Source organism: Clavelina lepadiformis, chromosome 3 (genome assembly GCF_947623445.1).
Source record: "Clavelina lepadiformis chromosome 3, kaClaLepa1.1, whole genome shotgun sequence".
Classification (NCBI taxonomy): domain Eukaryota; kingdom Metazoa; phylum Chordata; class Ascidiacea; order Aplousobranchia; family Clavelinidae; genus Clavelina; species Clavelina lepadiformis.
This window is the reverse complement of record NC_135242.1, coordinates 8,761,412-8,788,410: the sequence shown is the minus strand read 5'-3', so window position 1 is coordinate 8,788,410 and position 26,999 is coordinate 8,761,412. Positions and strand designations below refer to the sequence as shown.

Below are 26,999 nucleotides of genomic sequence, written 5' to 3'. Positions count from 1 at the left end.
TGTCGCGAAATGCTTGTATGTTTTAATAACTTTGTCCTGGCGAATGTGTCTTTGAACTCAACATGTAGCTACATATGGTCTCGCGGTACTTTACCAGGCCTTATTTTCAGCTACATGCATCGCAGTTCACATCTAACTGGTCACTAGGATACTGCTAACAGTTATAAGGCACTAATTAGTGCTTCCAACCAACTGCGTTTTACCTAAACGAGACAATGAAAACGGTTGTACAACTTTCAATGTTTCAAAAAACGAAACCAACGTAGCTAGTTGCAGAGTAACTTTCTGGTGAGTGAGATTTACAAAGAATATGCACGACTACTGGATAGAAACGGAAAAGTTTCTTACAGTGCATCAATACAATTAAATATGGCGACGTCTAAAGCCTGGTTAATTAGAAAAAAACCAACATAGAGAAAGTGCATAATAAATAGAAAGCAAATACTATTGTAAGAAATAATAGTAACATTAGTATAGATATAAATACAGTGACGCCACAGCATGAAATAAACTAGTCAAGGGTCGAATATACACTTCACCACAATTCTCTCAACTCACCAGAAAAATGAAAAAAGCATTTACTTATTCTCACGCTGTATTTGCATTGTTGCCATTGCGACTTCGAACGGAAACACGTAACTTTAAACGCAAAACGAGCACGTTATGCAAGAACGCACGGATATAGGTATAACTTATAAAACGGGGGCGTTATTGCAAACATGAACGCACATAAGTATGATCTATCCATATCGGCTTTGAGTGAAGAAAACCTTCAAGTAGCAGTGAAGTGGCTTGTTGTATAGATTGCACGCTAGATCATGAATGTCGATGCATGGAACGCTCGGATGCGTTACTGAATGTCTCCCACTCTTCTTGCAGCTCTTTTCCTCCCCCTCTGGCAATTCTCATAGCAGAGGAAGATGTTGAAGCAGGTTCGACACTCTTTTCAATTGATGTGCTTCTGAAGGAACTGGTCGGATTGCTCTGCGCCATTGTCTGAGGAGGAGGTTGCTGAAGATTCCTCACATCCATCTGAGGATAAAGAGTGGGCTGCTGCAAGAACTGATGCGCCCACTGCTGAGGAAGAACTATCGGTTGTTGGGCAGGGTGAGATGGCCGGAAGCTCCCTGGGCCATGGTATGTCATGTATGTCAACGGGACCATGTACTGTTGATAAGGAGCAGCCATCGCACCACTGGTGGAGCGCCTTCGATTTGTTTCCACATCATTTGTTTGGTCTCGTGTTGGAGGAGGATTGGAAGAGTGAGATGTGTCGTAACCGCTGTCGCTACGCTTGCTCTTATCATTGCTTCCATCCGCAAGTTGTCGTGATCCATGATCAGGCATCATCTCATGTACAACGTTATTGTACGGGTATTCCACCTCTTCCTGCGGGATATTACCGGGTCGCATCCCGGGATCATATTGTTTCCAAATGTCATTTTTTTCGCGAATGTTGGAGTTTGAGTATTCTCTAGGGTTGTAAAATGACTCTGGCTGAGAAAAACGTAGCATAGGATGAAAAGGCGTCCCTGTAGGGGTCATCCCCATATAGCCAGCAGGTGGGTAACCAGGAGGGACAAATGCGTAAACAGGAGTTTGTTGGTCGACCGTTGCTTTCACACGATCTAAAAATCGATATGGATGTTTAAGTATTGGAACGAATGTTACAAAATTATAAAAATGCCAGTAGTCTACTTGCATATCGAATCTAAGCTAAGAATAGGCACTTAGTATAGGTAAAGCCGTGCGCATAACCGTTGTAATCAAAGAAACGTCACCATTATCTCACTAAGGTATCTATAAAAACAACTACTCTGTAGCAAACATGCTGCTGCGCGGCATTACTTAAAGATTATGAAGTAGATTCATTACAAATTGTACATGCCCACAAGCAACATAACTCACGTCACAATTAGTAAGTATTTTGCATCAGCAATGTGGTCACACATAAAGTGAATCAATGTTAGCACTTTCTACAATGCATGCTTAAAATGAAAAGTGTTTTCAGGTAATGTATGAAGAACTGGTGAAAGCAAGTTGGATCGTAACTGTTGTTAAGTGAATGTTTTAACACGAAGCTGGGGAAGATGATATCAACAGCAACTGTGCTTAGTCAGCATGACGGAAATGTCTCGCCAACACGAGCATTTGCCGACCGACATGACGTCAAAATGAGTGAAAAAAGTGTATGACCAACCAGAAACCTGCTAACCAGGGTATAGAAAGAAAAAGGTCACTCAGTCCATCTCGAAATGGACATTTCAAATTGTTCATCTGAAAAACATTTCAAATTATCACTACAGGCTACGAGAAATTCAAAACTAAGAGATGGAACAGTCGTGGAAGCGTTTCTAATACTAAAACTTTGCAGAGTATCAAACAAACGAAACAGCCAGCACGCCATTCAGTGATAACAAACACTTTGAAAATTCACGATAAGAGCATGGCCAAAACCGCAAAGTCAATCAAAACTTTACGTTAAACATAGCAAAGCAAGCAAAAATACGATTATAATATGCACTTTGCAAACTCAAAGAATTTGGTACCTAGCGCAATGCACTGCAAAATGTATTTAAGTGCAAGGTAATTACTACAACGTAACCTAAATTCTAAAGGCTACCAAACTTTTCTAACGCAAGCGTTCTATTGGAAGAACTCTTTTTAATTGGAATTAGCCCAACGAGTCATTCCGCAAGCATCAAGCTGTCTAAGATGAGTCTACAGACAACCTTGTTCGCTCTGGTCAATCGAGCGCCATTGCCGATTCCACAACAATCTCCTCGAGGGCTGGTCACAAGTCAAGGGCCTTGTACTGACAGTTTCTTGCACTGGCTTGGCCATGGTGGACACCACAGCGGACTGGCGGCGCAATTTTAAAGACGAGGGCCGTTTAAGCATGTATGATGGGTGTGATGCAGAGAATACTTCACCTGTTGGTTCATACAATGCATGTTTGGTTTGTGCTACTTCTTTCACAGAACGAAAATAAACAAATCTGCCAGAAATTGCGCAGTGCGTGTTGTCAAATATGATACGATAGCAAACTTTGACAAAACGGAGTAAATAAAACTATAGGAAAGTCACTGAGCGGCCAACGAAATAAAGCCACTGCAAACGTAACGCATGCCAGCACTGATTAAACAAAGCGTCATCACGAAACAAAAATCTCGCGAACAGATTGCTTTTTGGCGATGATGAAATAGCAGAGCAGCATAAAGTACGGTCCAAGCATACCAGATTGCTCATCCAAAGACGGGTATGCGCTCTTCCGAGTAACCTCCATACCCTTGGGAAAGGGCATCGGATTGCTTGACGGGTAACGGTCATGAGATCTAAGCGGAGTGCTGCAACTTGATGACCCCAATGCAGCATCACTCCACCTTCGAGGTGATTCTGGAGCAGGAGCATGTACCTGGATCTTTGGGGTTGTTTTTGGAAGCTGCACATTCTGAAATTCAGGCTCCCTGAAGTGTACATGATGAGGTATGTCGCTCTGTCTTCTCATCTGGTGGTTAAATGAAGGAGGAAAGAAACTACTTCTTCCCGGGTGAGATAGATCTGATGAAATACGGAACGGAGTGAATCTACTATCTTGGGATAACTCTGTGGAAGAAGACACCGAAGTGGGGGTGAGAAACGGTTGGGATGACACAGCATTTTTCTGTATTTGAGAAAGCACTGGCCGACGTCCTGACAACTCGTCGTCGTAAGCGTCTAACTGCATTTCTCTGCAGTGTTCTTGAAGCGCAAATAAAGTATGGAAGTTCACATCAAAAGCGGAAACCTTCCGATCATGTTCTAGATGTTGAGGGAAGTGAAAGAAAAGAAATAAAGGGAAGTAAGAGATATGAGAGCGAACACGAACATGACACACATCGATGACCAGCAAGGTGCAAGAGAAAAATAAAAATAAAACTGTAAGACCAACACTTAACTTCATACACGAACAACCTCATATCGATGATTACCTTCACATAGACAGCCGGCCTTCCCACGCGAATCGCTTACAGTTAAATATGGTTAGCATGTGCTCAAAAAGTGCGCGAGTTAGTGAAGATAAATTTTTTAATCACTTGCACCAGCTACGAACGTTAATGATAGAAACGTGGGATGTGATTAATTGGCAATGAAATTGATCAAACAGTAGCGCACATCCTTACCTGGCACGGCTTCTTTCGTGTGATCTTTAGATCGTGTTGCGAACTCTACAGGCTTTGGTATTGGTGGGCCACGTTCGGTGACCGGAAATTGTTGAAAATGCTGTAATATTACAATACAAGTTTCATTGCTATAGCAAAGTCGAAAGCAGTGCAGCGCCATTACAAAACTAATTAGCAGTGTTTTGGCGGTTATTTCTAAGACAAAGAAATACCTAGAAATGTTTAAAGTATAATTATTTATTTATTATTTATTTATTTATTTATTTATTTATTAACACTGGACAATTGTCATTTCTACCTGGGGTGGGGGAGTCCCGGGATACGCACCGGTCAACCTTTCTCGGGTAAGCGCTTGTGCATTGGCGATAGACGGATTGACCATCTTCTGTGAATCGGAGAAGTTTTGCGCGCGAGAATTATCGTCATTCAGCGCGACAAACTGTTGCATGTTTGTCGCCATAGCTTGCTTTTGAAGCTTGACGCGTTGCTTCTTTTTCGACTTTCGGAGTTTGTCAAGCTGAAATCTGTGCTTGCGTATGAGCGCCTCGATTTCACGTTGGTGCCTGTTTAAAAAAGCGTCAATCTTAGTTGTAGACGAAATATTAAGCATGGTGCTCTTGAACAGCTTTTGACACTGCGACAAGCAACTTGAAGGTTCTGATCTACACCTTGCCCAATATACTACAACACAATACAACTCACTTTTTAATAAGATTCTTGAAGTCAATATCTTCTTCTTCGAGGTTATCACCGGACAAATCATCTTCACTGAGGTCACCATATTGAGATCGTGTCGGTGAATTAAGTGTGGTCAAGCGTTTGTCTTGCAAGTGAATTGATCTGACGCCTGGTAGTTGGTCGGCGGCCGACACTGCTCTGTTGGAAAGAGACATCGGATCTGGTTCGGATGGGCGAATTTGGCTGACCTAAAACAAAGCCGACGTTAGTGATTTGTCAAGTGATGGAAGGTCAAGTGTTTTCCAAGCTTACGTTCTTGTTTTTCTGCTCATGGGTTTCCATAACCATGTCTTGTTGAAATCCTTGTTCAGAACCTTGAACAGATAAAAAGTACTGATTCACAATGCTGAGAGGTGACAGAACGACAGGAGAGTGTATCTATTAATAGCTAATATAGTACTGCTTTGAACCGAACACTATGGCAATCCGTTTACAACCGATTTCAATCGCGAATGTTAAAGCTAAACGTAAAGAGAAACGCGTTTGTTACTAAACGAAATTTTTCAAGAATCAAGTTAAAACTGATTTTTCGATTGTTTAGAAATGAAATAAGAAACGAGATTTCGTCGGCGCCAATCAATATTATTAAATTTTTCATGCAAAAATCTAAGCCGCCCAATTGCGCTATTGTCGTTAATTGGACAGGTTTCGATAGTTTTCTGACACTCACCGGCATTGGAAGACAAGCTCTGGTCGCTATTGCTACTCAGAGTTCGCTTTCTCTGACTTTCCGCTTCTGTGTGCTGTAGCTTTTGCTGGAAAGCAGCAAGGTTAGCCGCATTCTGATCGGGCAAGCTTGAATTACACTGGGCCATTAACGGCTGGTAATGGGCAGAGGGTGTTGACGGTAGAGACTGGCCGTATGCCAACGTGCCAAACTTTGGATCCGGTCCTGGGTATCCTTGAGTGGGCAAAGTTTGGGTGTAATGATGGTACGGCATGTTTTGCATCAACTGATTGCTCATATACGGTTGCGGAAAATATAGCGGAGATACTGTGTACTGAAATTGTTGCTGGGGTAGTTGTCTAAGGTGCTGTGCGTTCGTAACACTCGTATACGAGGTTTCAGAAATTTCCGACGTTTCCAAAAAGCTTTCTTGTGATATATCCTCGTCGCGTGGTTTGGAAGCTTTGGCTGGCGTCGACTGCTTGTCAGAATCAAAACTTAACTGACGCTGGTTTGAACCAGGCGGCACATCTCCAATAAACTCGTCCTGCTCTTGGCTAAATGACGTTGGCATGATCTGAAACCTACCAACAAACCGAGACGAATGCTGTGATTGGTCGCCGTCTTCCGAAGGTGCTTCATTATTGGTCTGGCTGCCTTCCATGATGACGTCATTTTGCACAGCAGGATTCAAATCCCCAACGGTAAGTTCGGTTTGGGAAATGTTCAATGGCGTGGTCTGCGACGTTTCGATGGCTTGCGTGAAATTCTCGCTGATCTCATCAGGTACCTTGGTCACCTGGAAGCGGCTTAAACCGGTATTAGCAGGAGGTGCGGCGGTGGCTGCGGCTTGTAGCCCGGGCAATGAAATGCATTCAGTTGAACTGGCATCAAACTGCCCGACACTTCCCTCTTGAATAATATCAGCAGATGGTTGAGGAACTTCTGACTGATATGAAGATACAGACTCCGCGACGCTTTCCGAATCGGACATTTTGTTAAGTTCGTTGACTGGTTGAGGACTTTCGCCGGCGTCTTGTGCGTAGCTTTCAACTTTCAAATCTTGAACAGCAGGATTAGTCTGTGACGAAATTACTGGCGAGGATAACGCAACCATTATTGGCACTGCCGTGCTACCAGCCACCTGAGATTCATCTAAGACAGCAGTTTCCGATACGTCGTTAGCCTGTGACGTTAAAAGGGATGACAGCGGAATCGCTTGTGCAACTGCTGTGTTCTCTGTGCCCTCATCAGCCGGAAGACTTGTGTGGCTTGAAACGCCACTGATAAAACCATCCGGTGATGAAGACGCCGGTAACTCTCGGTCTTCGATTTTGGTGTGGACATCGGTGCCAACGTTTGTCACAGCAACTGGGATCATAACCGGGTACCCGACAAGAGAAGGGTCGGCCACCCCTTCGGCCCCCTCTGTGCTGCCTGCTGCAGACTGAGCATGCTGGGATAAAATGGCAGTGAGTTGTTTGTCTAAATCGACAGTGTTCAACATTTTGTTTTTATCTTTTGGTGGAATTACCACAGAGACTGGTATCGATGGGACTGACGGTTTGGTTGCAGATGGTGCACTGGTGTCCATGGCATATTCACCAGCCATGGATTCTCCGTCTGGTAAACTTGAAACGGTGTCAGTTGTCGCGTAGGAGGTCACCCTGTTATAACCACTCTCACTGGCAGTATTGTTATCAGGCACTGTGGTTATAGTTTCTAGGGCCACACTTTTGTTTTTCATTTCATCAAACGTTTTCCCGTCTGTTTGGAAGCCGTAGGCTTCATCTACAGGAGCAGGTGGGGCTGAGCCCGGCATAGGTTTCGTGTAGTTCTGTGCGTGTTGTTGGAGTTGTCCACTTAAAACAGATTGCGGTAATGACGACGACAACGCGATGTCGTTTGCTTGTGTCGCGAACGTGACTTGGAATGACGAGCCATTGGAAAACTGACTATTCACCGAATTCGTCATAACAGACCCAGATTCCTTTATGTAGCATATTGGACCAACCGCCTTTTGACCGCTTGTATTCGAGCTAGACGTACCCGGCATCGTTACATTCTGATTCATTTGTTGCGAACCGGTCGTGGTTGCGCTGGTAACGCTGCCAATGCTTGAAAGGCTGGCTACACTAGATCCGCTCGGCGAGCGTTGTAAAGGCAGACTGATGGGCGTATGGTTGCCATTACCAATAACTAAAGCAGGATCGGTATTTTGCTTTGGCGCTGTTACGTCAACAGCAACACCTTTGGCTTGAGACGGAATGGCAGATGTGGGCGAACCAAGAGCAGATTCTAGTTGCTGGTCGGGTGAAATGTCGTTTCCCAACTCTAACCTGGGCGAACCCGCAACTGAGTTATTTTCAGCTGTGTTGATTTCGTCAATGCGAGCAGCTGGTGCTGGAGTGTCCCCGTCCTTTACGTTTGTGTCAGCTGCCGGTATTGAGGTGGCCGAAACCGATTCGGAAACCGGAAGAAGGGGTGAATTGGCGTAGCAGCTTATCTCCTGCTTCAATTTGTCCACGTCCATGTTGCCACTTTCAATAAATTTTCTGGCTTTCATACAAACGAGCCTGACTTCCTCTTTGAAAGCTTCTTTGTGCTTTTCTTTTAGATAATTTGCTTGATTCATTTTGTCCGCTATTTCATCGGGTGTATCTTCGTCGATTATAAACTAGAAAGCATGAAATTGAATTTCAACAACTTTGTGAAGGTTTTATCAACTTAACGAACGTTAACATATTATCAGAACATTACACGACAACAACGTCTTACCTTAAATGTGACTGTTTTGAGGTTGTAAGTCGTTAACTGGCATTCGACTTCAAACTGATGTTCTTCAATCTCGCTCAGATTTTTAATTGTAAGACGAGGTTTACCGTCAAATTCACCAACACGAACCTGCAGACACATTTCATACTTAGCAGAGTTCGAATTAATGATACATTCGACCTGTACACACATTCTAATGTAGTTTAACCCACGGTTTCTCCCTGACAGTGCTTTAAATCAATCTAACTACTATCTCCACCACGCTACGAATATTCACATGAAGGCTCATAAGGCTACATTCCATGTGGATTAAAGAGATTATAATCAGAAACGACTGACCTCCAACCAGCCATTCAGAAAGCGCGAATTAATAAAGGTGTTGAGTTTCAGTATTGTTGATAGTAAGCGTTTCAGATTACATTTGGAAATAGCTCTGTTATTGATTTTTATCGGGTAACAATTGTAATAAGGCTGCAAGATTATACATACTAATGCAATGATAAATGATTTTCACCTGATAAAAGGCCTAAGATTAATTTGACAGGGATGCAAGCAATGTTATGAATTGCATAGTATTTACTTTGTTGCAAATGATAGTCAACTGTTCCGTGAAACTGTCACGATTTCCTTCCAGTAGAAAGCTCTGTGTAATTAATCTGTTTGCTGTGTCAGATGCCGTTTCCATATTTAGATCGACTTTAAAAATATGTTCCTCCTGTTCAAAAATCGGCATGGTTTTTGTATACACAACACAGATACCCCACAATGTCAAGAATATATACGGTTACTGTATTTTTTTGAATTAGAAAATATTTCTTGCATTTCCACTGCTATAAAACACTTAGCTTAAAAACTTCAGTAGGGAATGGTTGCAATTACATCATTATTAAATTAAAGTTACATGGAAATCAAAATGCATACCTGGCCTTGACTTTCAAGTTGACATTCAATAGTGAGCGTTTGCACATCGTCATTTTTACCCTCATCATTCTGTCCCTCTTCAGCTCCGTCATTTGGTGCTACCCGCTTTTCATTATCCTTGTTTTCCCCATCGCCAGTCACCCCATCATTCACTGGTGGTGTGTTTGGTTTGTTGTCTATGCCATCGACCTATAGATGTGTGAACACACTGTGTTAGCTTTTTCAGTGAGACTGTTTAAAAAACAAAGCAGTCGAAAAAAGTTTTTACCTGTATCAGAATAATTCGCACTTTGTCATGACGACTCCTATTTTTTGTTGGGCGTCGGTGTTTCTTGTCACCTCTATGATCTTTTCGCGATCGTTCACCTGCACCATTGTTGCAATTGTCTTTTAACTGTTCTCCAGATGACTCTGAAAGATTTGTGTGCTGAATACTTTCAACTTCATTTGATGTTAAAGGCAGCTGAGAATCTACAAGTGGCAGAATGTTTCTTTTTGTTTCTTAAGAAATATATGAGCTGGAGAACAGAAAAAATCTCTTTCTACTTCAGCTAGGTGCTAAAGTATGGAGAAACTACCTTTATTACCTGCTGACACCATCAATACAGAATTGTTGGATTTATCAAGATTTAAGTCTTCAGAAAGTGGCTGCAGTGTAGAAGGTTGGCTTGTCTGAAATAAAATAAAATCCAAATAAATTTTGCACTATACAAATTAAAGGTGAGTTTTACACAGGTGTTAAATTTTTTGTGTAGAGTACAATTCTTTCAGTGACAACACATATAATCCAAATGTCTTTGTTATTCTGCAATTTTATGCTGAAATACATGGATATGTTAGTTTATTGCATAGTTTCAAGAAAACCTTGTGAGTACCAGTAAGCAACTGGTATTTTAGGAAGAGTGATACAAAAAAAACTTTTAATTCACCCTAGGAAGATTTTCACGTGATTGTAGAAAGCACAACTAAGCACATTTCAAAGCGCAATACCCACCACAATGCTACTACAAATCCTGCACCCAAGTACAGTACATCATTACAAAAACTTTACATGATAAAGTATGCTACTACAACAGAAATAGTCAACAAAAAGTTGCCACAGTAATACATGCAGCATTTAAAAGAAATTGATTTAACTGCGTTAAGTAAAAAATCACTATGAATAAAAGGTGCAGAAACTACATGCTGCCTCGTGTCTACCTGATAGATTGGCTGGGTTTGCACACTGGACGACCACGCCGAGACGTAGCCAGTGCCGTGTGTGTTGTTTAGCTGCACAACAATAAGCATGTCACGCTAAGTACATAACATATACATGCACATAATTTATTTCCTAACTAATTTCTTATCGTATCTTGAAAGTGAAAACTTAGAAAAAGAAGCTATGGTCACAAAAGGGGTCATAATGGAAGCACGAATATTTCACTCATGTCAAAACGGCATGCTGTAAAACAGCCAAACAGCTACAACTAATGGAATATAATAAAAACTTTCGGGAGTAAATTTGGTAGCAAATAAATACGAATTTTTGTATGTTAATGTAAAAACGTTGGGTGTTTGTACTGGAAAGCATTTGTTGCATGTCATTTTAGCATAGAACATATTCAGTAAACTACAGTATTAGCAATATCAATCTTAAAATATATTCGGCCGAGAAAAGTAGGTATTGTTCCTGATTGAAAAGCCATTAGCCAACTATGTCAAAATGATGCCACGAAAATTTGAATATGACATTTAAAAGACATGCCCGGCAAAGGTTTTCAATGGTATGTAACACCAAAAACATGCTCTTTATAGTTATTGCAGCTAGCTAAAGGCTTTTGAATGCAAAAATGATTCCAAAACATTACAAAAAGATGATAGTTCAGAAAAATTTCAAAACCATTTATTTGCCTTCACAGCTATAAAATTATGTGAGTACCAATATCTCAAAACCTCTGCCGATAAGTACAAAAATACTTACTTGACTTTCATAACACATTTTTAGGACATATTTCACAAGTTTTAGAAGCATTTACATTATTAGTAAACTAATTTCGTAAGCTCCAGTAAGCATGCTCTTCAGTCGCACAGGGAAAAAGCACAAACATACACAAAGTTGGCAAAAGAGGTACCCAAGGAATGGGCAGACGACAGTGATGCATAAAAGACTGCAAATTAAAGCTGCCTCACCTGCTGAAACTGTGGATGCTGTACTTGATGGGTATTCATTGCATTCTGTTGCTGTTGCGGCTGCATTTGTTGAATTGGCTGATGTGGTGGGTTCTGAAGTACCTGTGTAGTTGGAAACTGGTTTTGTTGTTGTAAAGGAAACTTCTGTTGTTGTGGCTGTGAAAGAATTGGTTGTTGTGATTGCTGCTGCATGTGTTGTTGTTGGATTTGTTGTTGCTGGTGCCTTTGTTGCTGAAGTTCGATGTTTTCCCGTTCTTGTTGGCGTTTCTCTTCCTCTTTTCGCCTATCACGCTTGATGTTGGAGAGACACGCCGTAATGCATTTCGCAACAAGATTAACGTCATCATCATGCAAGAATCCATTTTGTACCTGTTAAATATATATTATATATTTTGTACCAAAATAACATTACAATATTAAATAGAACTTTCCAAATATAGATCAGATATTATTCACCAACTGAGCCCACCCAACTATATTAGAGAACTTTACCAGGAGAAATTAAGTTTTAAAATCGAAAGGTATTTATCTGTTTGCGTTATGAATCAACACAACGCATGAATACAATGTGGTACTGTGGTATTTTCAACCTTTCAAGGTTTTTAAACATTGACTATTAAAAGCCTAATAAAGAAAAATTTCACAAATATTAAACCTATTATACGTAGGTCTTTTGAAGGAGTATAAAAGTAAACAACATTAAAGCACCTGTCATCTTAGTTGTTCAGTCTTTAAAATTTAAGCAAGTCCCAGTGTGAACAATAGGTTTCCGATGCATTTCATTAAGTGCATACAACGCACAATGTACCCTTCGTCTTTGGCAAATGTCACATGAAGGCATCGGCTAACCATTTATTGCTCTATTTTTACAATTATGTTGTGACATATAGCCAACATAACCATGACGCATGTGTGTGTGCGTGTGTGAACGCAGTAGTCAAAAAAATTTTTACTTTTGCTTATGGGGCTTTGCTCATTTCTGTTTTTGATTCATGTCTAAAGTTACATGAATATATCAAGTACAAACCAACGGAATTATATTAAACAATTACAAAAAGAGACATACTAAACTGAAAAGCGAGTTCTAACAGCTTTGAATCAGAATGCAACAAACAAGTTTTTATATCACAGCAAGCGTTTGAATTGCTTTAAAAAGCTAAAAAAACAACTATTAGGTAGAAGTCTTTAGTCTTTCAAGAACTAAATTTTTAGAAACAATACGGTACCGTACTGAATGGCAAACTCACACATTGGCTGCTATTTACATTTATCCAATGGACATGATACAACACGTCACAATAAGATTCCCTCCTTTCCATACAATCTATCCATTAAACATACAGTGAAACGTGACTTTAACAGCTAGCTAGGTCGATGTTTGCCTTGAAAAATGTTTGACCAGTTGTTAAAAGGACGTGCATGTAGCCCAGGTTTATTTCGTAAACTGCAACATGGAATGTGTACATTACGTTCCTGGACAAGGTTCCGGGTACTCGAGGTCTAAGTGTCTTCAAGAACTATTTCAAGTGTGCAATTGTAACCAAATTTTCTCTACCAGGTAAGCTCCCCGCTTAACGGCTAGTCGAATAGCCAGACTGTCTCATTTCTACAAGTCTTTCTTAGATAAAAACAAGGGTCTTCACTTTATTAAAACCAAACGTAGACTAACTCCACTCGTCCAGCCGAGCGCGACACCTCACTTACCCAAATTCCACGCAATCATAGAATCAGCGTGGGGCGCTAAACACAGTACTAATTTGGCCCTCGGGGTAACGTCACAAGAGATCGATTAAAAACGCGTGTACCAATAAATAAGTAAAATACAGCATCACGTGAACATGCACGAAGAGACAATACAATGCAAATAAAACGGTGTATAAAACGTGATGGTGATAATGCGAATAAAAACGAATAAAACGTGACTGATATAAAAACGGTGTATACAAATACTTCTCGTGACATCGCCCCCCCGTTCAGTTCTTTTTCGTCCCCGGAAAAGCCATCCAACATCCGAGCAAACGACCATCGTTCGCAGCTCCCCGTCAATCGTCTGGCGCTCCGTTGTTGATGAGCACCACGCAACCCAAACCGACCGTCCAGCTTGTTGAACACCCGTCCCCTGGTGTCGCTGACGACTCCACTGCACAAAAATCACTCGATTGGCTCACCTCGTGATTGCACCGAAACAAACCCACGTCCCAAATACGCTGCTTGCTGGCTGGAGCAGACTCAGCGGCCTGCTCCTCGGGAGCCGGAGTTTCAGCGGCTTGTTCTGCTGGAGCTGACTCAGTGGCCAGCTCTTCTGGAGAGGTTTCGGCAGCCTCCTCGGCTGGAGCGGACCCAGCGGCCTGCTCTTCGGGAACCGGAGTTTCAGCAGCTTGTTCTGTTGGAGCGGACTCAGCGGCCTGCTCTTCGGGAGCTGGAGTTTCAGTAGCTTGTTCTGCTGGAGTGGACTCAGCGGCCTGCTCTTCGGGAGCGGGAGTTTCAGCAGCTTCTTCAGCTGGAGTAGACTCAGCAGCCTGCTCTTCGGGAGCGGGAGTTTCAGCAGCTTCTTCAGCTGGAGTAGACTCAGCAGCCTGCTCTTCGGGAGCGGGAATTTTGGCAGCTTCTTCAGCTGGAGCAGACACGGCGGCCTGCTCTTCGTGAGCGGGAGTTTCGGCAGCTTCTTCAGCTGGAGTAGACTCAGCAGCCTGCTCTTCGGGAGCGGGAGTTTCAGTAGTTTCTACCGCACATATGCGTTTTCGTACAGCGAAAGCCAACGAAGGTATTGCTCTGTCGGCATCGAATTGAGTTGCATTTAATACTCGACATTTGTTACTTTCCGTAGAACAAACGGGCGGCCTCGCTTCGGTACCTCTTTTCACCAACTCATCATACTCCAAGTCGAAAAGCGACAAGTCTCTGCCTCGTACATCCCAGCTTAAATCTTCATCCAAGCTGTTAATTAAAAGGTGCTTCTTTAAAGCAGGATTCGCTTCAATCGTCGTGCAATAAGTATCGAAGCGATGGAAAAAGCTTAGGAAATCTGCGTTCGGCTCATATTTAGGCGGCGGAATAGCAAAATAGATGGTGGACATCGTGAAACTTCCAAACGTTTATGGGAATAGTTTCGTTGACTGCGGGATCCTGGCGCGCTCGCCAATTGTAACCAAATTTTCTCTACCAGGTAAGCTCCCCGCTTAACGGCTAGTCGAATAGCCAGACTGTCTCATTTCTACAAGTCTTTCTTAGATAAAAACAAGGGTCTTCACTTTATTAAAACCAAACGTAGACTAACTCCACTCGTCCAGCCGAGCGCGACACCTCACTTACCCAAATTCCACGCAATCATAGAATCAGCGTGGGGCGCTAAACACAGTACTAATTTGGCCCTCGGGGTAACGTCACAAGAGATCGATTAAAAACGCGTGTACCAATAAATAAGTAAAATACAGCATCACGTGAACATGCACGAAGAGACAATACAATGCAAATAAAACGGTGTATAAAACGTGATGGTGATAATGCGAATAAAAACGAATAAAACGTGACTGATATAAAAACGGTGTATACAAATACTTCTCGTGACACAATTACTATCATTATGCCCAGGTAATACAACGCGCACATAATTACGTCATCTCTGGAAACGAAAAAGAATAGCTTAATGTGATGTAATAGATTCGACCCAAAGAACAGATCCAGTCTGGTACTTTTCCACCCAGTCAGAGGTCGCAGACGACCAAATAATACACCGTCAAAGCATTGAAAATGAAATGGGTTTTCGCAAATTTTTTTTTAGACATTTCAGCGAAGAAATTCTAAATTCTACCCGACGATAGGGATTGAAATTTCTGTGCTTAAATCACGTTAAGGCTAAATTTAACTCACCACCTATCGAACGATGTTGTCTTAAAAGTGAAATTGAAAGCGGTATTCATGGACATTTGTTGTGATATGATGTTTCAAGCCATTTCCATTAATACAAACGTATGTAATTTTAGACGATAAATGCATATCTTCGGCGACTAAAAGGTTTTTTCCTTAATAATGCTAGTTAGATGGATATAGGAAGTATAGGACAATTCAATACTGGTAAATGGGTTATGTATTTAACATTTTTGACAACTCGTAATGGAATAACACTTGATCCTGTCATGCGTAAAATTTTTTAAAATCCGACATCCCGGTAGACCTTTCTTACGTCAAATGGAAGGAAACCTAATTTCTATGAAAAGATCGAAATGGTAACACTCGCATACCTACTACACCACACCAGTTAGCTTTGCCCAACTACACAACCGAGTACCAAAGTAGTGTGTTTCAAGCGTTACGAAGACGAAACAGCCATTGGTCCAAGTCACACTCAAAGAGTTACCCGAAAACAATTTAAAGTAGGTGGATACAACAAGTAGAAAACGCCTGTGAAAGCACAGCAAGCCAAAGATTTTTCACGAAAGAACTGTTGCATTCGCCGCAGGCGAGCTTTCTGCCACACAACAGAGGATGATTAATATAACAATAGTAGTTCAGAATAACTTGAACACAATTGACGAGTGATGCAGTAGATTCGATGGCTAACGGTTTTTGCCAATAACAAAACAACAGCCGTTTCTGATTGGCGCAGGAAGCATCCATTTAAAAATCGTTTACAAGAAGCGTCCATTTTAGGTGACGTAATAGCTCTAAAAGCAGGGCTAGAAATGAGCGGTACAAAATACGTGGGGCTCAATTTAATGATAAAAACTAGGCGACGGAGTCGCCCAACACATTCGGTATGAAATTGCATAACTGGAGTGTTAAGTGCCACCTTCTCCGAGTTTTAACGCGTCATATGGCAGGCCCAACAGGATGTTTAAAGCCAGTAGACATTTCCTTTTAGATTACGCTGACAAACTAAGGCTAATAGAAAACTATTCGCAACAGAAGCATTTAATGCTCAGTTACACATTAACCACAAAACAGAGTTTTAAAAGTGCCAGTCATTAATTTACAAGTCATTTTAATCAGTTTGGAATATACATAAAAGTGACACGATGTCTTGATAATTAAGATGGAAAACTACTCAACAAAGTAATGCCATTTAAAACAATTTCTGCTTGGATGAAGTCAGCATACACAGCCATTCTAAGAAGCTAGCATTCGCGTTCAAGTTTTGATGTTTATTCTAGCGACCAGCTACGATTACCTAAAAGTGATTTACTTAAGCCCCCAAAGCAAATCATCAATTTGCTCAAACCAAACTGTCATCTACTGTAGAATTATTGTGCAAGCTAGTTAACATAACTTGTGCTCGGTATACATCGTTGATCATAAATTAAACCGAATTCCTTCGGGAGAATAATGTGATGTAATGATTGTGACGAAACTGATGAGTATTTAAAGCAAACGAAGCATTCGTGGCTTGAATATATAGGACGAAAATTTGGTGCCCGGCTTTACAATTAAGTTCGTTGTTGTCTAGGATTTACCCAACCTGGGATCCTACTATATAGGTCCGCCCTGGCGTTAACCAATGTGAGCAAATTCCAGCTAGTACTAACCGTGAAGTGAACCAAGAAAAACACGAACGGGCTATGACACTTCGCTGTAGGGAAATTACTCTTCTCCGTACGTTAAAATGATGCTTTTACTCATTAATACTAGCACATCCCTCATGGCCATAACGTGAAAACAAAGTTCTACCGGAAATGAGGTAAACCAGAAATGTTCTACAGAGTCGATATTTCGAATTTCTGGAACTGCGCATCGTTTTCATTAGTTAAAGAAACAAAAAGGTTGCAGTTGAAACGTAAACGTCATAAAGATACCAGTTTAATCCCAGGCAATTAAAAAGCCTTTGTCCAACCTTTGTCAAAATGCGGGTTGGTAATGCAAAATTACACATGCACCATTATTTTTTGGTTCATGAGCTGGCGTACTCCCAACGGCTATTGCTCAATACAGCTTAAAATATTCATGACAAAACGTGCACAATTGAGCCAAATGCGATTATTCTGCACATAGGCCCATTTCTTCAGCTACTGTACTTTATATGGGTTTTTATATTGCTTTCGTTTTGTCGCCTTATTGTAGACTGTTTAAGGGAAACGCGCTCGGAATAGTTTTCAAATGCAAGACATTATGCAATTCATTGTGTGTTGCCATGACAACAAAAATAACATAAAAAAATTTATGACTACCAACTTTAAAACCAAAAACAGTTGGTTCCTACAGACAGCTACAGTATGGTGTTAAAAATCAGAGTGGTTTGCTCGACTTCACGTTATTTAAAACACATTTAAACCCAACATATACCGCTTACGTCAATGGGAACGTTAACATAACCTTAGCTGCTAACAAAGCAAAATCACCCTTGTTACGTGTTTTTTATTATCTCAGCAAATCCTGCAGCACCATGAATCAAGTCCGATGTTATATTTATCGCACAGGCCAACTGATTTAAATATCGCAACTCGCAACGATGAACGCATTGACCGGTGTCCTGCTGAGTCACTTGGTAGTGTCACGCGACAGATATGACAGGTAGCGTGTCTGGATGAATAACATGCAAGTTGGCCGGATGCAGTGGGCCAGGGCGGCATAAACACGATTTGATCGGTCATCGCTTTTACAAAGTTCACATAACCGATATGATACGCAATAGCACGAAGGACGCAGTGAAATAACGGGCAAATCATTTCCTTTGCGTCTCCCGCTAATCTAGTTTCCTTTCACCATTAATCGTGCGTTCATGTAGCTGCTAGCAAGACGGGTAAAGTTATACTTCACCATCCGATTAGCTTTTGACTTATTCAAATATTCATCGTATTAAGACTTGGCCGTAAAGTTTAACACACATCTATTTGGGTGACTCCATATCAACAAAGAGTGAGTCATGTAATTGAGGCCGGCGACCATTACGAAAACGCTTATACTCGGACCCTTACTCAAACGAGAAACTTTCCAACGTTCTACAACGGTGCTTTTGACAAAGTTATAACAATTACATGTGAAGTAATTTGCAGTCTTCAAGGTATAAAGGTGTTTCTATAATGTCTTTAACAATGTGGCAAGAGAAGTATCCCAAAAAAATTCAATTAGAAACTAAAGTCTAAGGTAATGTAATAATAAAACTATAATATATTTTACAAGAAATAGATTTCGCAACAAAGACGCAAGAAGGGAGATATTTGTACAATGCCTTCACCGAAGTATCCCGACAATGCATACTGTTGTTTAACAACCAAATGAGAAAGTAAATCAGGTTAAACCAAACACCACAATGCGAAGTTTTCATACTTTACAGATCAAGCGCAAAGAAAGCGAATTTCTATGACACAAATATTAGCTCGATGCTTTTATATAATGTACTGCGAGCTTCTCGTACAGTAAATTCACCAACCCCGGCACGATATAAAAACCGCATCCAATTATTAAATATCTATCGTTGAATTATAATTTCGGAAAAAGTGGTATACTGGCCGGCAACGAAAACCACAAACAGATTTGTGATGCAGTAGCAAAATCTGACTGAAATATGTGTTTTACAGCTACAACAAAAAGGCCACTTACTTCTTGAGTACAATAAACCGCAGAACGAAATCTGCATAGTCAATGTAGCATGGCTGCGAAAAATATCGAGAAACAGTTTGTACGCGTGTCAGTGAGACTGCGAGTACGACCTTGGTTGCGCAGTGATATATTTTGATGTGGCAACACCAGACACAATTTGCGTCTAGCAACGAAAAGCTCCTTGAGGGTACAACCTTGCCCTACTTTTTTGCTATTTAAAGTTTATCCAACTTTAAACTAATTAAGCGATCTAAATTACAGGTATAGGATCGCAATCACTTGCAATTTCGATTACCGATGCTTACAGTATACAGGGCGGGCTACCATACGCCTGTACAATGCCTATACCGACACCTATACACAATTATACATAACGTCGCGCATTTTGGGACATGCAACTACACTTGCGGAGAACAGAATGTACGCAACGTTACTGCGTCACATTCGACTGGAGTTTTGAACATATTAGTCGAATACAGCATACGAAAATCACATACTATGTAATTTGCTACGTTGAGAGATAAAAAAAACGCATGGTAAGGGTAATTTCAGAATTATAACACCTTTATAATTGTGGCACATAAGGCACTGACTTTGCTCGCAACCAACGTCACATTATTCCGTATCAGACGTCATGGACTGAGACATTTGTGGATTCGAATTCAGACGGCACAAGCGGATCATTTGAATGCGCATATGGCTCCTAACGATTAAGAAATAGAGGTACGAAATACGAATCAAAGGAAGAACTCGGAAGTTATTGTATATGACTTGATCATAGTTTATTTAAAGAAGGGTTCGTTTAATTGGCTGCGGTCGCGGGCAAGGCAACCAGGGCTGTATTATTTCCGCCGCATTCAAACAAAACTAGAGAGCGTGCATTGCTCTCTTAACTAGTTCTCATGTAGCTGCTATACGGTTTTTTTCCAGGGGACCTTAATGTAATTTATATATCCAGTTTAAAAACTAATACCTGTTGCATGATCGAAAGGTTGAATGTGTGCGATGCTAAGGTTTTGAAAGCCAAACAACTATAAAACAACAGTCATCCCTAAACCATATTACCAATATGTACATTTCGAAAATTGGAAAACTGTAAGTCTTTTTCGCATGTTTGTTCATTTAAAAAGTAATATACAATCGATGACACAGTGGGAATGTCATATTAAAGTAGCGCAAAGTGCCCCATGTGAGTTACCTTCATATTGACGAGCTCAAAGAAAGGCCGATGATAACATTGTGGACAACAGACAGCTTATTCTGTATCTCGGCGGAACCTAATCAGCTAATAATACTTTCTAATCAGCAATCGATATTGCTAAGTAAATCATAACCTCCCTTGTGACGTAGGCTAAGAGAAAATCGCAGTCTTAAGATCGGCCATGATCCAATGGCATGTTAGATTAACAGTGGCAATTAGCCAAAAAAAATACGGACAAAGAAAGGGTGTCATACATGTTTTACCGCGGACGAATTTAATATCTTAAAATAGTTTAATCCAAAAAGCTTGAGATTAAACTGCGGATCATAAATGCGTTTAAATTCGAACTTGTTTTTAACAATGTTTGAATTTCATACCCGGCTTCGAAAAGAACATCTTGGGAATTACAAAGCAGTATTTCCTCAAATCTAATCATGGTTAAGAGTTTTTAAGCGTTTCATAATCAGAATTTGCAAAACATCAAACCGGATCAAGCATGCATTGCGTTGGGTGGTAACATTATAAAGTAACAAAAAATGACGCATGAGATCTCAAACAGGAAGACGGATGGTATTAGTAAATCAGAAACAAAGGCCAATATTTATTTGACCAAAATAATTAATCAACCAAGTTGTTCAGCCTGCTGCAAAGTCTGTGCGGTGGAAAATAAAATAGTGTAACTTTTTCTCAACCACCAAAATTTGTGTACATAAAATTTTTAACACTAACATTTCGCGGATAAAAGTTATGCAGGTTTTAAAGGCTAAGTCAAACCCAATGTACGAACAAAATGTCTGTTAACTAAATGAAAAATTTCTTGCGTGACCATACGCTACAAACAAAAACTGTATTAAACATTTGACAATTCTGATCTAAGCATCCACATAATTATGTGCGACGTCGTTACCAAACCATGATATGTTTTCAAACGTTATTGATATTGATAAACAGTGGTGTGAAACGCCGACTGAATAACTGTAGAAATACACATCCGCGACTGTGAGTACGAGAAGCGCATGGTAACCTGCCCGACAAGACAAACCATGATACACAACAAACCTGCTTATGTCAGATTGTGGTGAGCAACCAGTGTTTAGGCGTATCTTCCAGAAACAATCGATGACTCAAGAATCGCATTGATAACGCTTAAATCCATTCTTGGAAATATTGGTAGGCGCAAATATTACCACAGTCCGTTGCCGGTTCGCACATACAGCTACAAGACGTCATACTGCCGCATCGGTTTATATTGAAAGCAACAACAAAAAGTAGGTTAATGCAAAAAGGCTACCTCTAACTACACCACAGTTATACATAAACTGCTGAGGTCTGCAACTGAGGATATTTAGTTATTCAGAATTTCAGATTAGCACTACAACCAAGTCATCACTATACCGTACAAAGTGCAACATAACACTTAAACCAGTAAACTTATGGAGACGGCAGCAAACCAAATTAATAACACCATAACATACATTATCAAAATAAATTGATTTTTGCACCAAGTTATTTATCATAGCCCATTTTAATATGTACTTGTTTTGCAAGGTTATGGTGCGTATATACTATTGGATTTTGGCCATACCATTTCTTTTGCCACATCAACCGGAATATCTTTGTTGATATCAAAGTCAAACTCCAAAGCCTCATCATTTTTGTGTTTTTGTTTGAGTTTCTGGGCATCCTCAACAACCAATCTTAAAGTAACTGTATCACTTGGACTCGATTCTCCAGAGTCTGCATCTCCTTGTTTCATCTCAGGAGCAGCATTTGATTCGGGTTGTGATGCCAGTACTACTTTCACCCCAGTTACTTCAACGAAGAAAGGTTCATTTAGCAGCTGCTGTGCAGTATACCTAGGAAATGAGTAAGAAGGACTTGTCAGTCTTTTCTGCACTAAATAACAAAAATAAACAGGTTTGTTTCAATGTTATAAAAACCTCTTTGTTTTGTCACGATGGATGCATATTGAAATAATGTATTTTTCCTCTTCACCCTGCACTTTATCATAGTTGGCTGGTGGTACACCCTAAACAGTGACACAGTTATTTAACTAGAACACTCCTGTGTTGACAAGATAATGAGTGCGGTCATGTGTTCTGGGTTGTATTGTCAAAATGAAAACAAGTTTCACCAATCTATTGCAGCATGTGTCAAATGCCATGTATTTTGATATATATGCTAGCTATTCTAATGGGAAAAGGAGTGTTTTTCAGGTTTTCAGAGCTCTGCAAGGAATGTGCAATAAGTTGTTCATTATACAGCACTTGATACAGTATATACATAGAACTAGTAACTTGTGGACATTCATGTAATAAAGCTTTCAACATAACAATAAAATAAGACAAAAATGTATCCATTCTACTTGATAAAGCACTACAGACAATCAGTTTGCATTTGAGGAATGAAAAAAAAACCTAAATAAATACAAACAAATCAAGACTTTGCATGATTTCCAAAAACATTTGGTTACTTTCCATAATCAACATGCATTTTTACCTGAGTTACTTTTCGATAAATTTGGCCAGCATTATTACACTCAGAATATGGATATTCCCCCGTTATCATTTCCAACATACACATTCCAAACGCATAAACATCGACACTTTCATCATAGTGTTCTTCATACATTTCAGGAGCCATAAATTCTGGGGTACCTGAAATTCAGAATTTCCTCTTTAAATATATGATACTGAAATATATATCGGCACCTTCATTTCACATTTCTGCATACGTTAAGATGTGAATAACAGGATAAACCTGTTTACAATTCAAGTTGCATTTCTGTCACAATGATACTAAACTTCTAACTGGTAATAAATTATAACATAGTCACACACCAACATCTAGACTAAGGTGATCAGAGACAACCAAATTTATGTTACAATTAAAATGTGATGCAAATATAAGAGATTGTAAACATAGGTATGTTGTCACATGATACTTCTAATTTTATGACTTCAAAAATAATGCAATCTATGTAATGTAGATGTTAGACAGATACACACTTCTCTTAAGCTTCATAACACACTAAACAATGTTTCATTATTAGGCAACATTTCTATTTAAATCAAATTTTGGCACAAACCTATTACACTTTTTGCAAATGATGTTCTCTTTAATGTGGCAAGCCCTAGATCGCCAACTTTGACTGAGCCTGTAGGGCCAGTGATAAAGATGTTGTCACATTTTAAATCACGATGAATAATGGGGGGGTTGCGAGTGTGCAAAAAATTAAGCCCTTTTAAAATCTGTCTGCACCAGCTACGTAGCACTTTAGGTTTCACTGACTTGAAGCGTTTTAAGTACCTGAAAAACGACAGGATGTACATTACTACATAATAGCATCCCATAATACCCTGATAACCTACTTGTGTGTACCCAAAGTCCATATAAAATGATAAAAAAAATAATGGAATATTCACAACAAAAGCAAGTGTTAGGTGGAAAAACAATACTTTTGATGTAAGTAAGTTTAGTACAATATCTACAAACAAGAATGTATTGAAAACTAACGTTTTCAATGTTCCAGATGTCATTAATTCCGTAACAAGTATAATGCACTTCTTTCCTTTTTGTGACTGGTCCCAGGAATCATAAAAACGAACTATATTAGGATGTTGCAGACCTTTCAACATTTCCGCTTCTTCGCGAAATCGCAGTCGTTCATTTTTTGAAAGTTTGTGATGCTTAACAAGAAAAAATTGTTACTGGTGCTTTTGGATAATGTGCAATCAGCTGTATCTAAACTAAACATAGAATGCCCAATATCCATGTAAGTTATATAATTATAACGTAAACTAACTTAAATAGTGATATGATTTAAAACAGGGTGCATATCAATGAACCTACCTGCAGCTCACACCACGCCACAGCTACTCCAGTATCAGTATCCAGTCCTTTGTACACAGTCTTGAAACTTCCCCTTCCCAGCTCTATATCAAATTTAAGAAACCTTGAGTCCGGTGACTCCCCAATTGTCTTCCCTTCATCCTCCACTTCACTCTTTTCAAATGTTTCCGTTGAAAATGTTGAAACTGAAGGCTCTGCTGTTATCAACGGTGAGCTTTCCACTTCTTTTTGATCACTTTCAAGAGTATCACTACTTGCAACCTTTTCTTTTTCATCTAAAAGGATTTAAAACCAATAATTTAAAACAAATAGGCAGCTCCTTTGTAAATGACTGAAATGAGATTATATATATATTTCTAAAACACAAAAAGAATTGATATAATAATTAATATTAAAAAAGTTTTTAAAGAATTTAAAACCTTCATTGGTTAAATCTCTTGAGGATGTCTGCGCTTCTTGCACGAGGTTTTGGGTTTCAGGTTTAGGTCTATGGCCAGATAAACTTGGTGCTGAATCAAGTATATTGGTTGAAAACGTTTCTTGAACATCAACAAAGGTGACACGCTTTGGGTTACCACCAACGATATCTTCTGATGACAATTTCTTCTCTTCAATGTCATGATTTTTTTCATCATCAGCGTTTTTCTTTGAATTTTCAGTTTCTACTGACAACAACTGCTCGGTGTTTGGAGTCTGGATGTTGGCATTGATACTATTTTCTGTAGGCAATCTATTTTCAGTTGACCAAACCTTTTCGCCATTGTCTTTAGGCAAAGCTGTTGGTCTATCACCATCATGCACAGCATTGTTTGTAACAAAGATTTCATTAATATTGTGTAGGTGGGAAGAGGATACTGGTACAGTTAGATCTTGATTATTAGCTGTTCCATCACTTTTAGAAGCACAGTTATTCAAGGTATAATTATTACCAGTATTAAAACCATTTCCAGTAAAATGTTCGTCACTGTGTGTTTCAGTTGCTGCATTTAGACCTGTCTGATACAACTCGTTTTCTGTCGAGTTTATCTCTTTTGTTTTCTGAAATGGTTGATCTTCATTAAGTGTTGACACTGGTTCGTTGCAAATTGAAGCTTGCTGAGAGACGCTACTAGAATGCTTACTACATCCATTGACTGTAGCTGTTGTTTGAGTTGGTGATTCATTTTTAGCCATAGCTTCGTTGCTCATGGCACAACAAATCGGTACTATATGGTACATAAAGTAATAAGTTCTAGATATCAGTTTATTGCAGATTGTTCAGACAAAGTCACAGTGTAATAATTGGAGAAGTTTGTCAACTGTCAGTCACTCCCAATTCCTTGGCCTTGGCACAAACACCTCCCTGTGCTCAATACAAAGTTTGTCTCTAATGGACAAGACTTGTGTTAGCACCCATTTTACAGTATACTCCCACATTTTTTGAAAACATTTACTCTTCCGTACCAAACAGAAAAGCAAATGAGAATGCCAAAACAGTATGCAATCTGATTACGTAAAAGTAGCAAACTGTTACAAAAACAGGAAGAAATTTAGTAGTTGGCATGCAATTAACTCAACTACCAAAAATAGAGGGTTAGTCAAGCCATAACCTGTCTATAACAGTTATAAATGGGCATTTGCACAAAGCTAATATAGTCTAAGATTAAATTTTTCAATCACAGAAATAGGTACACAGCTTTGTAAAGAAGCTAGATATCTTTTAAAATATGCTCATTCCAATTTGTTTCATTATGGGAAAAAATTTGTAAATACCTAGTCTTTTGATATTACGAGTGGATTATATGCGATTCATTTTTAAGGAAAGATGCTATTCTGAATGTCAATTCTTATCTGACTTGCATATGGCTAATATAAAATGAGAGAATGTGTCACAGGGTAGTAAAATTGCACAAAGAAATTTTGTGAAATTGTGACCTTTAAACTAAAAGCTTAAAGTGAAATGTCACACATTTCTCTAACTTTACTGTTTCAATAAACAACTGCCAAAACATAATATGACTTCCTTGTACAAGCAGCATTTACACACAATCTCTTCATTGCTATTACTCCATATGATTTGGTCATAAGCAGGTTTTGAAATAGTATATAACAGGGGTGGGCAAACTGCGGCTCGCGAGCCGCATGCGGCTCTCCGGCATGTTTTTTGTGGCTCTTCTAGTCGAATCGTAAAATTCCAAAAAAATTGTAAAGGCTACCAAGAGTACCGTTTATGAACGTTTCTGTCTATTTTTTCTTTATTTAGGCCAGCATTTCGTTTATGACGTAACACTAGACATAGAATCCGACATTGTTTTCAGGTATAGATTCTATACTCTATGGCAAAGGTTGTCAAAGTGCGCCTCGCCGACATGTTTTTTTATGGGTCTTCTAGTTAAAAAGTAATATCCCAAAATGACTACTAATATTAATAATAATATAATAACCAAATTGACAATCATTACTGATTTTGCGGCTCGCTGGTGTTTATATTTTTCCGCAAGTGACTCTTTCATTGAACAAGTTTGCCCACCCCTGGTATATAACATGATAATCACCAGACAATGAAAAAGTTAACCAGCCACTGCTGACAAATCTACCTCCAAATAAACGAGTTACTACACAATCTCCTAATAGAGATGTTTTCTGAATGCATATATTTTTAAACAAGGTACATTAAAAATCTAACAGCAAAAAAGCAGGGTGCCATAAACTGACCAACATTTTGTTAACAAGATGAGTTTGTCTAAAGCAGTTTTCCAGGTTGTGTACAAATCACTCTACAGAAAATTGAAGATACAAGTAGAGGTGCAATGAAATTTCAGCGACCGAATCGGGTAAAAATGTTAGAATTTGGTTTTCGACCAAAAACGAAATATTTAAGATACTTAAAACAAGGTTTAAAATTCTTTCATTGCATAAGTCACCTAGATCGTGTTTCTTTGATCTTATAGGCTGCGGTTTGTAGGCACTTGTTCGTTTACTATTACGATATGTATAA

General features: G+C 39.6%; 1 protein-coding gene across 12 annotated transcripts; it reads right to left on the bottom strand.

Annotated features, from left to right (window-relative positions):
* Window positions 1-220: 220 nt before the first annotated feature.
* On the bottom strand, window positions 221-25,546 carry LOC143450321 (uncharacterized). 12 transcript variants are annotated; one of them, XM_076950808.1, is made up of 22 exons: window positions 24,442-25,546; window positions 24,023-24,297; window positions 23,687-23,859; window positions 23,259-23,479; window positions 22,670-22,827; window positions 22,111-22,199; window positions 21,756-22,026; window positions 11,437-11,805; window positions 10,465-10,536; window positions 9,843-9,936; window positions 9,533-9,735; window positions 9,265-9,453; window positions 8,924-9,058; window positions 8,347-8,472; window positions 5,572-8,245; window positions 5,154-5,215; window positions 4,866-5,089; window positions 4,462-4,726; window positions 4,164-4,263; window positions 3,238-3,561; window positions 2,733-2,933; window positions 221-1,628 (listed from the first exon to the last, which is right to left on the bottom strand). In XM_076950808.1, exons 1-22 carry the CDS (start codon window positions 25,238-25,240, stop codon window positions 817-819), a joined length of 7,836 nt encoding a protein of 2,611 aa, XP_076806923.1. In that variant the 5' UTR covers window positions 25,241-25,546; the 3' UTR covers window positions 221-816. The 12 variants fall into 12 exon arrangements, with proteins under 12 accessions (XP_076806923.1, XP_076806925.1, XP_076806924.1 ...); XM_076950810.1 differs by having other exon boundaries at window positions 9,533-9,675; XM_076950809.1 differs by having other exon boundaries at window positions 9,852-9,936.
* Between the last annotated feature and the right edge of the window lie 1,453 nt (window positions 25,547-26,999).